This window comes from Nomascus leucogenys, chromosome 12 (assembly GCF_006542625.1).
Source record: "Nomascus leucogenys isolate Asia chromosome 12, Asia_NLE_v1, whole genome shotgun sequence".
NCBI classification, from domain to species: Eukaryota; Metazoa; Chordata; class Mammalia; order Primates; family Hylobatidae; genus Nomascus; species Nomascus leucogenys.
The window spans coordinates 2061181-2077112 of NC_044392.1; the positions used below are offsets into that span (position 1 = coordinate 2061181).

Below are 15932 nucleotides of genomic sequence, written 5' to 3' on the forward strand. Positions count from 1 at the left end.
ACACCAAAGTTGGGAGGTGGGATTAATTCAGAGAGGGGGGTCGGGGTGAGGTCTGGAGTGGTGGGTTTGAGATGGGGGCCGGCTCGCCAAGGGGGAGGTGGGGAAGGGGGCGCGTCTGGCCCCCCACCCCGAAGACCTCAGTAGCTGGAGGAATGGGCGCTCCACGCTCCCAGCTCCGTTAGTTGGGAGTTGAGGCGCAGGAGCAGGGAGGGTGCCCAGGGTGCCGATTCGGCCCTCGAAGCGACGTGCGGCTCAGAGCCCAGGTGGGTATGGGGAAGGAAGCGGGGCGGAGTGGCCTGGGATCGCCCCCGGCTCAGGAGAGGGACCTCTTGGCACTACCCTGTCCCTCCATTCCGGCCACCAGAGCGGAGGTGCCGAGGAGAGGGGCGCCGCGGTCCTCCTCCCCGGGCAGGGTGCTCCCTCGAGGGGGGCCGGGGAACTGAGGGCGTCCCCTTCTCTCTCCGGGGCGGGGGTGGGGGGCGGAGCCCAGCGCGCCGCTCCCCAACCCCCAGGGCTGGCGGGGACCCCCCCAGGGGAGGGGCTCCGGGTGAGCGCTGCGGGGCGTCTCCCTCGCAGTCCCGCCCGCCCCTCCTGCCGCCCCTGCCGCGCGCGCCGCAGCAGCGCCGCCTTCCCTGCGCAGTCGGTGTCTCCGCGTCGCTGGGTGAGTGGGGGCAGCTCCAGCCGGGGCCGGGGGATGAGGGCAGGGGGTTCCCGGAGCCGGGGGCCCACGTCCAGGGCTTCCCAACACCGCCGCTCCCGGGCTTCCCGGGAATCCTTGCCCCGGGGTGGCGGGGGCGCTGGGGACCCGGGAGCGCGCGGTGCTCTCCAGGGTCCTGACCGCCGAGTGGCCGGCCCCTCGGAGCCGCGTTCGACCGCCCTGGAGCGCCCCCTCCAGGAGGGGCCACGAGCCGGGCGCTGTCCTAGTGCTGAGCGGATGGAGGCGCGGGCTGGGGGACAGAGCTGAGGGAGGTTTGGAGCGGGTCCCCGGGGCTGGCTTCTCAGGTCGAGCTGAGGGGGTTCTTCCCATATGGGGGACTTGAGGTCTTTGCGGGCAGCTGAATCTTCTTCCAACCGGGAGGGGCAACTCCGAGGGTGGCAGGGCGAAGGGGGGCACTGGAGGAGCTCTCCTGCTCCGCGCATCTCTCTGCCCCGACCCCGGTGACCCAGTTCCTTGGACCTTGAGGAGGGCAGTGAGGGACATGCCCCAGCCCTTCTCATTTCCTTAGCCCTTTCCCACTCACTTCTCCAGTGGGTCCTCAGCCTGGGCCATAAGAGGCTGGTCTAGAAACGAGGGGCACCAACTTAAAGAAACATGCATGTGACACACCGCCGAGGACACACACGGGTCCTCCAAATAGCCACACGGGCTCATTCCCTCACGCTGTGACGGGTGCATACCTGATCACATGCACATCTGAGGCACATGCAGGGACATAGAGGGAAAGACACGGCAGGCAAATGCAATGCAAAAACCAGCGGTACACATCATGCATGAGCACATGCACTCACAACACACCCATTCACATGTGTGCAGAGCTTCATGCACATGTATGCACAAGGAACCCCCTCCTTGCCCCAAGTGGGTGGGGGTCATCTGCACACACCCCTACATCCCTGTGCAGAACTGGCTGGCTGTTTCCTCTTCATTGCCTTCTACTCAGCCTCCACAATCTAACCTGCACTCAGGGGACCTTTCAGGACTAGATGAAAGGTAAGTGTTGGGGAGGCTTGGATGGGCTTGGGGGGTTTCCTTGGAAAAGGGGCCCCCAGCAGGTCTGGGAAGGTTTGCAGCTCCCCCTCCTGGGACCTGGCAGCACCCCTGGGAAAACGGAAGGAAAACAAAGAAAAATGGCAAGGGTGCCTGAAGGTCCCACGTGCAGCTGGCCATGTGAGAGGTGTCGGCATGTGAGTTGGCGTGTGATGGCATGTGTGAGACATGTGGGGTCGTGGGCTGGTGTGTCTTGATGCACAGAGTATGGGAGTTGTGCGTGGTGCCATGTGTCGGTTCGTGTGAGTTGTGGAGCAGAGGGAATGTCGTCATGTGTGGAGGCATGCTGACCCATGGGTGGGCGTGGGCTGGTACGTGAGTGGCATGGGATCCAGGGTGTGGATCTGGTGAGCTACGAAGCATACAGTTATCGGTATACATTCGTTTGCACAGTTTTTGCATGAGTTTTGTGGCACCTGGGTATATGTAAGTCATTTTTATTTATTTAACACTTATGTAGCACTTATCTATGCAGCCATGGTTCTAAGTGCTTCACACATATTAACTAATTTAATCCCCACAACAATCCTCTTAAGTAAGTAGTTATTACCTCACTTTAAAGATAAGGCAGAGAGAGTTTAAGGAATTGCCCAAGGTCACGTAGCTGGTAAGAGGGGGAGCTGGGATTCAAACCTAGGTGATCTGACTCTGGAGCCCACAGTAACACCTCCCTCTGCTGCCTCTTGTTGGGCGCACCTGTCAGAGGCAGAACAGGGCAGTGTCTGGGCTGCGGGTATATTCAGTGCTGAGCAGGCACATGTGAGACAATGAGAAGGCAGTGGGTAGGACGGAGGAGGATCAGAAGGTTTTTCTGCACCTCTGTGGGCAACTCTAGGAGTCAGCCTCATAATGCCATGGCTGTGTGACCTGAGGCAGCCACCTCACGTCTGTAAGCCTGCCTTCTCATCTGTAAAATGGGGCAAGTCCCCATACAACCTGTTGTGAGGGTGAATTGGTGTGCATCTGTGAAGGCTTAGTGGCCGGCACCGAGAAGGGCCTCAGTAAATGTGAACCCCTCCTTCCCTTCCTCCCTCTCCCAGGAAAGTGTATGGTCCGGGGAGATGGTGTGGAGCATGGCATAGATACGGGATGCCTGGGTCTAGGCTATGTGACCTCGGGCCAGTTCCTCTCACTGGGCCAAACAAGAGGCGGGGATGGCTGTTGGCAGGGGGGCCCATCTGGAGCAGTGTCTAGTAGCCAGGAGGGCCTGATCAATCCTCTCTGCCCTTGACCCCCTTGGGGACCCAGGTGGGACTTGGCTGGGCGGCCATGGGCAAGCAGAACAGCAAGCTGCGGCCCGAGATGCTGCAGGACCTGCGAGAGAACACGGAGTTCTCAGAGCTGGAGCTGCAGGAGTGGTACAAGGGCTTCCTCAAGGACTGCCCCACAGGAATCCTCAACGTGGACGAGTTCAAGAAGATCTACGCCAACTTCTTTCCCTACGGTGACGCCTCCAAGTTCGCCGAGCACGTCTTCCGCACCTTTGACACCAACAGCGATGGCACCATAGACTTTCGGGAGTTCATCATTGCGCTGAGCGTGACCTCGCGCGGCCGCCTGGAGCAGAAGCTCATGTGGGCCTTCAGCATGTATGACCTGGACGGCAACGGCTACATCAGCCGGGAGGAGATGCTGGAGATCGTGCAGGTGGGCCCCTGGGCCCCTCACAATGCCAGGCACAGGGCCTGGCCGCTTGCACCCACCACCCCTTTTGATCCTCTCAGCAGACCTCGTAGGCAAGTGGTGGCAGGGGCTATTCTTGCAATCCCATTTTAAAAATTGTTTTTAGGAAATATTTCCCATTTAAAGAAAAGTTGAGAAAACTCCCCTATACCCTCTATCCAGATTCGCCAATTAACATTTTCCCACAGTTGCTTCATCATTATCAGTGTGCGTGTGCGTGTGTGCACATCAGTGTGTAACATTTTCTTGTTCTGAACATTGGCTCTTTACCCCTGGATACATTAGGATATATTTCCTAAAAATAAGGACATTCTCTTACATAATCCATAATATGATTACCAAAGCCAGGATATTTAACATAGAAACAATGCTATTATCTAATCTACCAACCATATTCCAATTTTGCCAACTGTCTCCATAATGTTCTTTATAGCATTTTTGGCCCTGACCTGGGGTCATGCATTGCATCTAGTTCTCACGTCTCTTTAGCCCCCTTTAATCTGGAGTAGCTCCTCATCCTTTCTTTATCTTTTATGAATTGACATTTCTGCAGAGCACAGTCTAGTTATGTCTAATTGAGCCTCATTTACACCAGAGGAAACGGATGCTCAGAGAGATAAAGGCACTTGCTTGAGGCCACACAGCCTGTGTGAGTGGGCCATCTGGCACCACTGTCCACATTCCATCTGGATACCCAGCCATCTTCTAACTAATTGACTGAGGGCCCACTATGAGCCTAGCATGGAGTGAGGTGTTCATGAGCTCAGTGCGTGCTTACAACAACCCCATGAAGCTCAGAGAGGTGAAGTTCTTTGCCCAAAGTCACACAGCACATAAGTGGAGAAAAGCTCTGGCTGGCTACTACTCAGAGCTGTCTACTGAGAGGGCTCTGGACTCATAGCCAGGAGGTCTGGCTTCCAGTTCTGCAAGTGGCCTTCACTCTTAGGTTGCTCATCTGTACGGTGATACTGACTTCACAAGGAGATTTAAGGACCGGATATAAATGCCTTTTGTTAGTACAAGTTTAAGTGTGCTGCATGTTAGCTTGATTGCAGAAACCTCCCAGGGCACCCATCCCCTCAGCCCAGCCTTGAAGATGGCCAGGGCTCTGGTTCTATTTTACCTGCCTTTTTCCTAAGCCTTTACAGGTTTTTTCACCTGTAAAGTGGGGGTGTTAAGCCCCTGCCTCACAAGGCTATTGCAGGGATAGAGTGAGATAAGGACTTGAGCGGAAGGCTTGGCATATAATTGGTACTTGGTAGACATTAGCAATTGTCTGTTATTATTTTCTCCTCTGCACATCCTCTGCTCTAGCCAGAAGGGCCTTTTCAGCATCTTTGAAATGTGCCCTGACTAATCCTGTCACGCAGCTTTGCACAAGCTCTTGCCCCCTTTCCTTCTGCATCTCTGAATCCTTTCCCTTCTGGTCCCTCAGCTCTACACACTGCTGCCCCAGCCACTGCTGGACTCTTGACTTTGGCTTCTCCTCTTGCTAAGGTCTGGGCCTGCTCTCCAGGTGGAGATGTGATGCCCTCCCCATACCTATGGCTAGAGGGGGGAAAGCCCTAATGTTTGCCATGGACTCCTGTGAGCCAGGCATTTGACTCTTTAGTTGCTTGATGGTAGGGGGATCCGGAGGTCTTGATGGTAGGGCCAGGTGGCCAGAATGGTGGAGAATCACCCAGACATGGACAGCAGCTGGGTACTGACCAATCTGAAGGGATATTGGCATTTTACCACTGAAGTGTTTTGCACTGGTGTGTACTGGTAAACCCTAGTCCTGCTGGAGCCGCCACACCCAGGGCATCAGTCAAGCTAGACCCATTCCCTGGGCATCCTCAGGAACCCTTTCTGGTGGCCTCTGTATCCAGGCCCTGGCTTCTTTTATGGCGCCTGGGGCCCCAGACAGCTGGTGCACACAGAGCTCTGCAAGCCCCAGTGCCTGATTAAGGACAAGTCGGCTCCCGTGAAACCACGAGTAAGCAGCAATTCCAGACAATTAGTTAGGAGGCCCAGGAGAAGGCTATCACAGGGTTACTGGTCACTGGCCCAGTTCTTCTCAAGACCCAGCCCTGTGCCAGGTAGTGGACACACGGGAGAGGAAGACGCTGTGCCTCTTGGGGCTCCCACTCTGGTTGGGGAGACAGATGTGTAGGTCACACTGACAAGCTCAGTGACAGGGGCGTAAAGGTGTCATCTAGGAACCAGGGGACTGAGTGGCAGGGAAGACTTGAGGATGTGGAGGATGAATAATGACTGTAATATGAGCTGCTGTTTACTGACCACCCGCTCTAGCCAGCCACGATTCCTCACACATAATCTCATTTAATCTGAGGAAACTGAGGCTCACAGATACACATGTGTCCAAGGCTACACAGTTAGTGAGTAGTTCAACCAGGACGCCACTCCAGGTCCATCTAACTTTAGAAACTTGAGACTACCAGACCCCTCTATTCATGGGCTGGTCAGACAGGTATTGATATCCGGTCACAACGGTGGCTACCATTCATTGGGCAGTTACTACAGGCCGGGTCTAATGCTAAAGGCCCTGCTGATCGTCACCACCCCACACTGCCCAAGCATCCCTCCAGCAGCTAAGAGGGAACACGTACAAATCGAGCCTCTGCCATCAATTTCCTTCTGAGCCTCAGTTTCTGATCTGGAAAATGGGGGTCATGATAGTTGTTTTTCAGGGCTTGTGTGAGGTTTAGAAATAGTGCATGTAAAGTACCTGGCACACAGCGGGCCCCTGATAAGTGGTAGTTAGTATTGTTATTCCAGGCAAAGACTGCAAATGCTGGAGAATCTGAAGGGCCAGGGGTGTTTGGCTGTTGGCAGAATCACCCAGCCAGGGGAGACCTGATGGAGGAGGGTCAGCAGTGGACAGATTGTACGGCAGCTTAAATCCCAAGGGCCGAATGGTTTGAACTTGGTACAGAGGGCAGTGGGAAGTGCCAATGGCTTTTAAATAGGGAAGTCCCTGCCCGGTGCCAGGTTCTGGGGATATGGGCATTAGCTAGACGTCCATGTTTGCAGGAACAACCCTGCAAAGACATAATTACTTCTGGAGAGGTGTCTGCAAAGGAGAAGTCTGCCAGGCTCTGGGCCCCTATGCACCCTGACCCAGCCTGGGTTGCAGAAGACCTCGCTGAGAAAACAGCTTGTAAACTGAGCCCCAAGGAGGAGTGGGAGGCAGCAGAAGGAGCTGGGGGCAAGGCGGGCCTAAGGGGAGGCCTGTGTGTGACGGGAGTGAGGGGGTGGTGTGCGGGCTGGGGACGTTAACAGTGGAGATCTGTGTTTGAAAAGAGCTTTCAGAGGCAGCATGGGGGACAGACCCGAGGGACAGAGGCTGGAAGAGACCAGTGTGGAGGCTGAAGCTGGATCTGAGGCAGAAGTGTATGGGATGGGAGAAGGGAGGCTTCTTGGAGGAAGTGTCGGTCGGGTAAAGCTGGAAGACTGAGGAGACAGGTTAGGTCCTTGAGCTCCAGGGCACTGCGACCCAGGCTACAGGCCAAGCCCTACGTGCTCTGTACATTTAGCGCAAGAACTCTCTTTCACGTCGCCTCGGGAGCTACTGCACGTGGCGGCTGCCGCCCTCTGCCCAGCCCAGCCTAGCCAAGCCTGGCGGTCCCTGCCCGCTGCAGATGCTCATTTGCATTCATTTGCATACTGTTCCCCGCCCCTCTGGGCCCAGCTGCTTCTGGCCCTCCAGCCCGCGCCGCGCCCCCTGCCGGCCGCAGACGGCCCCGCAGCGCAGTGCCGCCCCCTTGGCCCGGCGCCCCCTTTCGACCACCGAGCGCCCTGGGCCCGGGTGCCAGCCCGGTACTTACCCCCGACCCGCGTCCCGGGCACGCGCTCCTGAGCCCGCCGCTCCAGGACCTCCACTGTCGGGCCCCGGTGTCCTCCAATATCTCTCCTGACCCCCTGCGTCCCCAAATTCCCGGCGCCCGCTCGGAGCTTTCGCCTGCGGCGCCTTTGCTCCTTTCCCACCCAGCCCTCCAAGGGAGCGCGGCAGGGCCCGCCCGATAGCCCCCTCTTCTGGGAAGCCTTCCCGGACACGCCTTCCCGAAGGCCTCGGCTCCCCACGCCTCCGTGATTCCCCACTCCGCCTTGCCCAGGCGGGGGCAGCAAACGTCAGCGAGCCCGGGGGCGCCTCTGAATCTTGCGGGTGGGGGCTCGGGCAGGCGCCTCTCACTCCCCGCCTCCCCTCCCGCCCCCAGGCCATTTACAAGATGGTTTCGTCCGTGATGAAGATGCCGGAGGACGAGTCGACCCCGGAAAAGAGGACTGAGAAAATCTTCCGCCAAATGGACACAAACAACGACGGTGAGGGGCAGGGGCGGGACCGGGCGGACGCGGTGGACGGGGCGGGCGCCTTTCCCTCCCTCCCTCCCTTTCCCGCTCCGCCTCCCCTCGTTTGGCTGCCGCCTCCTCCCCCATCACCGCTCCTCTCCCCCTGCAGGCAAGCTGTCCCTGGAGGAGTTCATCCGCGGGGCCAAGAGCGACCCGTCCATCGTGCGTCTGCTGCAGTGCGACCCCAGCAGCGCCTCCCAGTTCTGAGAGGAGCCAGGTCCCCCTTCCTCCCTCCCTTCACCGGCCCCCTCCCGGCTCTTAGCTTCCTCTCCCTTGTGTGTATTCTGGCTGGGGGCCAGATTGGGGAAGCCCTTCTCCCCGGGTCTGCCCTGTGGGGGGCTTCCGGAAAAGGGAACCCTGCGGTACCCCCAGGCCAAAGCAAGTAAGCGGTTAGCACCCCCCAATCCCAGAGGCAACAACAGAGACACAGGCTGGGTTGGTCTGCCCCTCAGTCAGGCCCCCTTACCCACCCACCAGCCCCGAGGCCAGACCCCTCTCCCAAAGGGGCAGTCCCGGTCTTGCAGGTCTCAGCTTGGGGGTGGGGGGGAGTCATGCCCAGGGGAGGAGCCTTTTTATCTGGAGGGGAGAGAAGGATTCTAGGGGTGTGGAGTTGGAGAAAGAGGCTTCCTTGAGCCACCCTTCCCACCCTAGCCCTTGCTGGTCCCTAGGCCAAGCCACCAAGTGAAACCTTCCAGGATACTAGCCCGCCAGCTGTGGGTCCCAGAAAGCCCGCCTGCCTTTTAGCACTTAGATACACACAGACCCACGGAGCTCTCTGTTTGGCCTCTCACACACACACAGGCCTATAGACAGATGGGCAGATGCACCCAGAGCCCCATGCACAGTGTCCTGCGTGGGAAAGACACGGCCCCCCCGGCTGAGCCCCTGTCCTCCCCTCTGTCCCCCCAACCGCCCCCCCCTGCATGCAGCCAAATGGAGCATCTCTGTTCTTTTTAATAATTTCAGAATAAAGTCTCATTTCAGTGCAGTGGGCTGGGTGGTGGGGGAGAGGTTTGAAAGCCCCACATGGGTCCCCGAGGGTCCATTGAGCCCTCTCAGGCCAGCTCCAGGAATCTTGGCCTGGTCACCGAGCAGAGTTGCTTGCAGGGTCCTAGTGGCCATGGGGCCTGGGCAGGAAATCATCTCTCAGAGGGTCAGAGGCTCAGAGCTGGTGCAGCTCAGCAGGTCACGGCCCTCCACCAGCTCTGGGTTCTCCCGCATCTGCAGAGACACAGGAGACTGCCAGACCCACTGGTTCTCAGCCTGGGTCTCCTCCTCCAGGACATCCGGGAAATGGAAGGAGGGGAGGGCTGGAAGGATCTCTGGGGGCAAAGGGGCATCACTACCCACTCCACTGCAAGAGCCAGGCCTGACCTTTGGAATGCCCCCAGTGCGAGCCCAGACACCCCTGCCCCTCCCTCAAGACTCATCCTGGGCCCTAGGAGAGCCAGGTGTCAGCTGTGTGACTCTGCTGGGAGATCTCACCTCTCCGAGCCTCCAGGCCTCTCCCTTTGCTCCTGGGGAGAAAACTTTTGCCCCATTTCTCAAGTGGGGGCCCATACATAGGGGTGGGGCAGAGCAGCTTGGGCACCCTGGCAGGGGCTCCCAGGAAATCCAGGGAGTCAGGGCTGTGGAGGGAACTTACCATGTGGTGGCTGCTTTTCCCCCACCAGGGCCTCAGCTCCAGCAGCTGGTGGGTGAGCTGAGCGCAGCGCATGGCAAACACGTTCTCCGCCACGCACAGCACTAGGGCGATGCCCCAGAGGCACAGGCTGGAGCTCTGCGGGGCATGGGGCAGAGATGGCTGGCTGGAGTTGGGAGTGGAGGGTGGACTCCAAGAGCCCTTCCCACCCGTGCGAGGGCCTGGTGCCCCTACCCCAGACCTAGGTACTCACATAAATGCGTGTGGGGTCGAAGGGACAGTCAGGTGCGAGGGCCAGTAGTTCAGAGCTCCCAAAAGTGCAGGCAGCCAGCAGTGCCTTGCCCTGGGTGGCAAAGGTCACAGCGATGGAGGCCAAGAGGCCGAGGGCACAGGTCAGAGAGAGGAGAGCACAGGCCACGCTCGAGCTAAACACTGTCCAGCGCTGGACGGGGGAGGCCACTGGTCAATGGGCGTCGTGCTTGGCCCCAATGGGCAGCTCTGACCTCCCTGAGGGTCAGCCTTACCCCCTCCAAGGAGGCCAGGCCCTTGGTGGGTGGCGGCTGCCCCTACCTTTCCCTCACAGCCCCATCCCAGGAGGCACCACGTACCAGGGGGGTGCTGGGGAGGTAGCGTGACAACACGATGGCTGCGATGCCTGAGGTGATGACCTGTAGGGAAGGCTCATGTCAGCCCTGACTCCGTGTCTGGAGGCGCAGGGGCAGGGGGGATTAGGGCCACTCTGGGATAATGATCTCACCGCGCCAACCATTGCCCTCCAGACTCCCCCACCCCTCACCCGCTGCTTTGCCTGGGCCTCACATCTCCATCTGCCTCCTCATGGTCCAGCCTGACATGATGTTTCTAAAACAGTCACTCCCTCTCTACAACCTTCCATGAGTCCCCACTGCCTAAGGCTGTGTCTCAAGCAGGTTCGTGTATCCTGGGGCCACCGGGCATGCCAGGGTATGCATGGGACACCCTTTTCTGAATGAAAAAGATTGTGGAAGAAACTAACCCAGTTAGCAAGGAACTAAAATCAAAATTGTTACATTGAAACAAACCAAGACATGTTATGGAGTAGAATTTTAAATCTCGGAGTATTTTCAATGATTCCAGGCTCTCAGTGACCAGACCCCAGCCCCAACCCTGTTGGCTTCTCAGCCCTACCTGGGCTACCTTCCCCCCTCACTGCTCTGGATGTGGACGCCCGTACACAGCCTGCTCAGGACGCTGCCCACGCACCCTCTCACCAGGAACACCCTTCCTGCTCCTCTGCCCGTGCGGATCCTGCAAGCCCTGCTCAGGTTTGCACATGTTTCCCTAACCAGCCTCGATCCCAAGGGGTGGGGCTACCCCACAGTTCAGCCCAACAGCTGCCCTCTGGATCTCTGGGGTCCACCCAGCCAGCCTTCCTCCTCATGTTCCTCACTGGACCAGGCTTGGGCCGGACCCACCTGAGGCAGGTGGTCTGACGGGGTCCTGGGTTCCAGGCCCAGCACGTCTTTAGTTCACATGAGAGCCACAACAGAGTGCCCCAATCTCTGTGGGCTCAGCCCCGCGCTGCAGGATGAGCTGACAGAAAGGACACTGGTTTTGGTGTCAGACACAAATAGGTTCCAATCCGGTTTGGCTTCTGTGTATCAGCAGGAGGTTGGGTGAATCCCTGAGTCTAGGTTTCCTCTTTTGTGAAACAGGGATAATAACGGCCCCCAGTTGCTGGGAGCAGCGAGGATTAACTGAGTGAGGGGAAGGCTGAAGTGGTCCAGCTCAAAGCCCATCCTGGTGGGCCTCCTCGCCCTGAGCTCACTGCCTTCCCTGCCTTCCTCGAAACAGTATTAGAGGAATTCCAAGGACCCTGCACACATCCGCCCAGCCCAGCCCTGTCCCACCAACAGAGCCTCTCCTTGCTGGGACCTGTGACCCCCATTCTCCCAAGCCTTGAGGCCAGCAGGCTGTCTGAGCTTTATTTTGCAAGGGAGGAACAGGCCTAGAGAGCGAAGTAAGTCCCTCAGCCAGGAGGAGGCAGGGATGGAACTGAGACACTGATGTGCGGGAGGATCTTCCTCTGAGGCTGTGGCCACTTGCGCTGACCGGCAGGAAAGAGCTTTAGAAACTTGAGACTACCAGACCCCTCCATTCATGCGCTAGTCAAACAGGTACTGATATCCGGTCACAGCCGTGGCTACCATTCATGGAGCAGTTGCTACAGACCAGGCCTGATGCTAAGCTCCTGCCAAATTGGTTTTCTCAGAATCTCCAGAACAGAGCTTAGCCATTTCCACCTCCAACATTCCGGTCTCCCGTTCTCGTTCTCTGTACTCGGAATGCCATCCCAGCTTCCTGTCCTGCCTATACTAGCCTCAGCATGCCAATACGTAGGTTCTGGTCATGGCAGCCTGTCTGTGAACTCCTGCTCATCCATCAATACCCAGGTCGGAGGCCTGCACTCTGTGAAACCCTCCGGCACCCTCCCAAGCTCACCTCCTGCTCCTTTCTTCTGTCCGGTGGTGCCGTGGCTATTCCTCGATGTAATACTCATCTTAGCTCACGGTAGTGGCGCTAACAACGTGCCAGACACTGTGCTAAGCACTTTGTGTGGATGATCTCATCGGTGCCCATCAGGACCCTCAGAGGTAAACACTGTTACCATCTCCATTTTATAGATGAAGAAGTTGAGTGACTTGGGCAGTTGGTAAGTGGCAGACAAAGGGTTAGTCCTTGAGGCTCTCAGCTTACCACCACGGGCTCTGGGTGGGGACCTGTTGAAGACCCTTTAAGCCCCCTCCAGCCTCCTCCCACCAACCACCCTCCCAGCCTGGCCATACCACGATGGCGGAAGTGACAGAGAGGATGTTGACCACGCAGTACTGCAGAGCCACCGCATCTTGGGGGGTGCCCACGTAGCGCAAAACCGTGCCATGGAACAGGGCAGCTGTGACGAAGCTCACATGGCCCAGCACCACCAGCACCAGGCCTGTCTTCATCAGCACCTTCCGGAAGTCGCCCACACTCAGGCCCCCTGTGGGGGACAGCTATGTCAGGGCTGGGCGTGGGGCTTATCCTGCTGGGCAGAAGGGGAAGCCGAGGCCCTGGCCCTAGTGATGGACATTGGGTTCTAAATGTATTTCTGGATGACTTGGAGCCAGTAACTTGTCTTCTCTGAGCCTTGGTCTCCTCATCCCTAAAAGGGGTTCGGGATGCCTTTGTGAGAATCCTTGGGACTCTAAGGCTGGGCAAGCATACAGGTGGCTCTTAGCAGTAGCGCTTGTTAGTGTTCATGGTCATGAGTGGGGGGCGCTAGCTCAGGTCTCTAGCTCTAGACTTCGAGATCCTTCCACTAAGCTCCCCATTCACTGATTCGTGTGTTCATTACACATGTTCACAGAGCGTCTGCTCTGTGCCAGGCCCTGGGGTACCACGGTGAGCTCCACAGTCTCTCTCCAGGCCACAAGGAGCCAGAGTTCATTGGGCAGGAATTGGGCCCTGCTCGGTACTCAGATTCGTGGATAGGGCCTGGTACACAGCAGATGCTGACACTGCTGCTGAACTGAACAGCCCGGAGCCAGGTGACTTGGGGAGGTAACTCAAGGCTCTGAGTCTCCATGTCCCCATCTGTAAAATGGGAAGAAGAACCTTGCCTCTCAGTGGGTCCAGGAGGAAGTGGATGGGAAAGTGTGGCATACGCTGAGGGTACTGGGAAAAGCAAGCTCTCAGCGCAGGGGGGACCTGGGAGGATGGAGTGAGTCGGGGAAGCTGGGATCAAAAGAACACTGGACTCACTCAGATGCTGTCAGTCGCCAAGTGGCTGCGCAGTCCTACCTGCACATGCTGGCTCCCGACCTGCTCTCTAAAATTTGCCTGTAAGTCCTAGCTCTGCCTTCAAGGAGACACACCACACCCCCTGGCCCTGCCAGCCCCTCACTAGAGCCAGCTCTGAGACTTGAAGACTGTGGTCAGGCCCTAGAACTAAACATCCCCTTCTTTAGCTGCTTCTGATGGGATGTGACTCTGAGTCGCTTCCTAGACCTCTGTCTCCTCATCTGTGGTAGAGTGGTTTGGTCATATTTAATATATGGTAGCTCTGCAGCTGAAAAAAAAAAAAAACAGAGGCTGGGCACAGTGGTCATGCCTCTAATCCCAGCACTTTGGGAGGGCAAGGTGGGAGAATCACTTAAAGCCAGGAGTTCAAGACCAGCCTGATCAACATAGCAAGATCCCATCTCTACCAAAAAGATAAAAATAAAAAATTAGGCAGGCATGGTGGTGCATGCCTCTAGTCTCAGTTATTCAGGAGGCTGTGGCAGAAGGATCTTCTGAGCCCAGGAGGTGGAGGCCACAGTGAGCTGTAATCGTGCCATTGCCCTCCAGCCTGGGCTACAGAGCCAGAGACCCCGTCTAAAAAAAATGAAATCTCTACACTGGATGCTCTGGGACATCTGTCCCAAGCTGTGCCAAGAGACAGTCCCCAGGGAGCAGGAAGGGATGGGGCCATTCAGTCACAGACTTGCTGTGTGACCATGCACCAGCCCCTCCCCTCTCTGGGTCCCAAGTTCCACATCTATAAAATGGGGAGGCATTGGTCCAGCCAGTCTCTGAGACCCCTGGAGCCTGCAGGACCCTCTGGAGCTGAACCAAGTCTAGGAGAAGCAGAGGGCAGATGATGGGCTGGACAGGCACCATGAGACTGGAATAGCATTGTGAAGATGCACTGCCAGCCAAGCAGGAAGGGGCATGGCAGCTTCAGCACAGGAGCCTGAACCACCTCACCCCATCCACCCACCTACCTGGGAGCTCGGTGTCTACCTTCCAGCTCAGGGCTGGGTTCAATAACAACAGCATCCCAGGACCGAGACTTTGGTCAAAGAGGAGGCACGGTGCCAGCATGGGGCTGTGCCTGGAGCACTGGACTGAGTCTGGAGCAGTCCTTGACTTTTTAAATTAAATTAATTGAGACAGGGTCTCACTCTGTAGCCCAGGCTGGAGTGCACTGGCCTGATCGCGGCTCCCTGAAACCTCTGCCGCCTGGGCTCAGGTGATCCTCCCACCTCAGCCTCCTGAGTAGCTGGACTAAATTTTTTTTTCTTTTTTTAAATTTTTTGTAGAGACGGATTTCACCATGTTGGCCAGGCTAATCTCTCCTGGACTCAAGCGATCCACCTGCCTCGGCCTCCCAAAGTGCTGCCTCCCAGATGAAGCCCAGCTGGCTTCATTTCTATCTTACCGCTGTGGGAGCGCATAGCAGCGCAGCCGGCAAGGCGCTACGCGCTTTACTCTTAGAAGCTGCCCTCATCCTCATAGTAGTCCTAGGAGGTGGGAACTACTGTCCCCCTCTTACAGACCAAGAAACTGAGGCTCACAAGGTCTCTCGGCTAGACAGCGGGGATGCCCCAGGACTCTGCTGCCCACAAGCAGCATCACCGTGCCCAGGCAGTGGAGGGAGGGGGCACATTAGTCCCGCTCCCCCGCTGCTGATCCTTTTTGCTCACGGCTTTCCTTCCTGACCTCGGGAGAGTGAAGAGTATTTTAAGTGGGCGCCCCTTGTAAGGTTGGGGAAGCTGAGGCCTGGCCCCGGGGTCCCTTCTGGGTAAGATGGGGCCGCTCTCTCCAGCGTTCCCTCTGCCGCCCACCCGGGGGCCCCCGAGGGCAGTCGTGCGCCTCCGCAGGAAAGGCAAGAGAGGGCGAGGGTAAGAGACGCTACAGCCACATCGAGAAGACACCCGCAGTGCTCCTCCATTTCACTGCTGGGGAAACTGAGGCCCAGAGAGGAAAGTGACCCACCCCCGGCCTCGTAGTAAGTTAGAGGCAGAGCGGGCGGCCTGGCCCCCTGGGGGCTCGGGCTCCGGGCTCAGTGCTCCGCTCCCGTGGGAGGGTTGGGGTGGTTCGGGGCCTCCCGCGCGCCCCCCGTCGCTCACCGAGGCGCAGACACATGTCGGCTCCGCGCTGGTCCCGCCCCCGGCTTCAGCGTGGCTCCCGAGGCTGCGGGCCGCCGGGGGACCCTGCTCCCATCCCGCTGGCCCGTCGCCCGCGCGCCCCGCACCGCCGCGCTCGCCCACTTCCCGCCCGGAGCCCGGGGCTGGGCGGTGCCGGGCCGGCCTCCCTTCCCGTCACCCCCCGGGCCGCCCGGCCCCGCAGCGCCCCCGCGGCTCGTGCGCCTCCCGGCCGGTCGGACCGGCTGAGCAGCCCGTGGCCCGCCCGCTGAGTCAGGCGCCGCCCCGCCCGGCGCCGAGCCGCCCGCCCTCAGCCCACCCGCGGCGGCGGGCCCGCTCTACAAAGGGAAACTGAGGCTCTGAGGAGCCGCCCCGCGCGGGCCCGCGGGCAAGCTGGGGGCTGCACGCGTAGCTGTGGTTACCGTGACCTGGGTGTGGTGCTTGGGCTGGGACGGAGAGGGGCCGCAGGGGCGGTGAGAGAGCTGCTGGGGACTGGGGTCTGGCCCTGCCTGCTGTGTGACCTCAGGCAAATCGCCTCCCCTCTCTGTGCTTACCTTTA

At 58.4% G+C, this 15932-nt stretch overlaps 2 protein-coding genes across 6 annotated transcripts; one reads left to right on the forward strand and one right to left on the reverse strand.

The window, feature by feature from the left end:
- Positions 1–140: 140 nt before the first annotated feature.
- On the forward strand, positions 141–8792 carry HPCA (hippocalcin). Of its 4 annotated transcripts, XM_030823344.1 has the most exons (5): positions 141–263; positions 577–661; positions 3017–3415; positions 7672–7777; positions 7914–8792. In XM_030823344.1, exons 3-5 carry the CDS (start codon positions 3038–3040, stop codon positions 8009–8011), a joined length of 582 nt encoding a protein of 193 aa, XP_030679204.1. In that variant the 5' UTR covers positions 141–263; positions 577–661; positions 3017–3037; the 3' UTR covers positions 8012–8792. The 4 variants fall into 4 exon arrangements, with proteins under 4 accessions (XP_030679204.1, XP_030679206.1, XP_003276435.1 ...); XM_030823346.1 differs by lacking the exon at positions 577–661 and having other exon boundaries at positions 173–263; positions 7914–8254; XM_003276387.3 differs by lacking the exon at positions 141–263 and having other exon boundaries at positions 351–661.
- On the reverse strand, positions 8741–15576 carry TMEM54 (transmembrane protein 54). Of its 2 annotated transcripts, none has more exons than XM_012511513.2 (6): positions 15359–15576; positions 12272–12465; positions 10055–10114; positions 9700–9789; positions 9450–9584; positions 8741–9025 (listed from the first exon to the last, which is right to left on the reverse strand). In XM_012511513.2, exons 1-6 carry the CDS (start codon positions 15372–15374, stop codon positions 8951–8953), a joined length of 570 nt encoding a protein of 189 aa, XP_012366967.1. In that variant the 5' UTR covers positions 15375–15576; the 3' UTR covers positions 8741–8950. The 2 variants fall into 2 exon arrangements, with proteins under 2 accessions (XP_012366967.1, XP_012366964.1); XM_012511510.2 differs by having other exon boundaries at positions 9700–9888.
- Between the last annotated feature and the right edge of the window lie 356 nt (positions 15577–15932).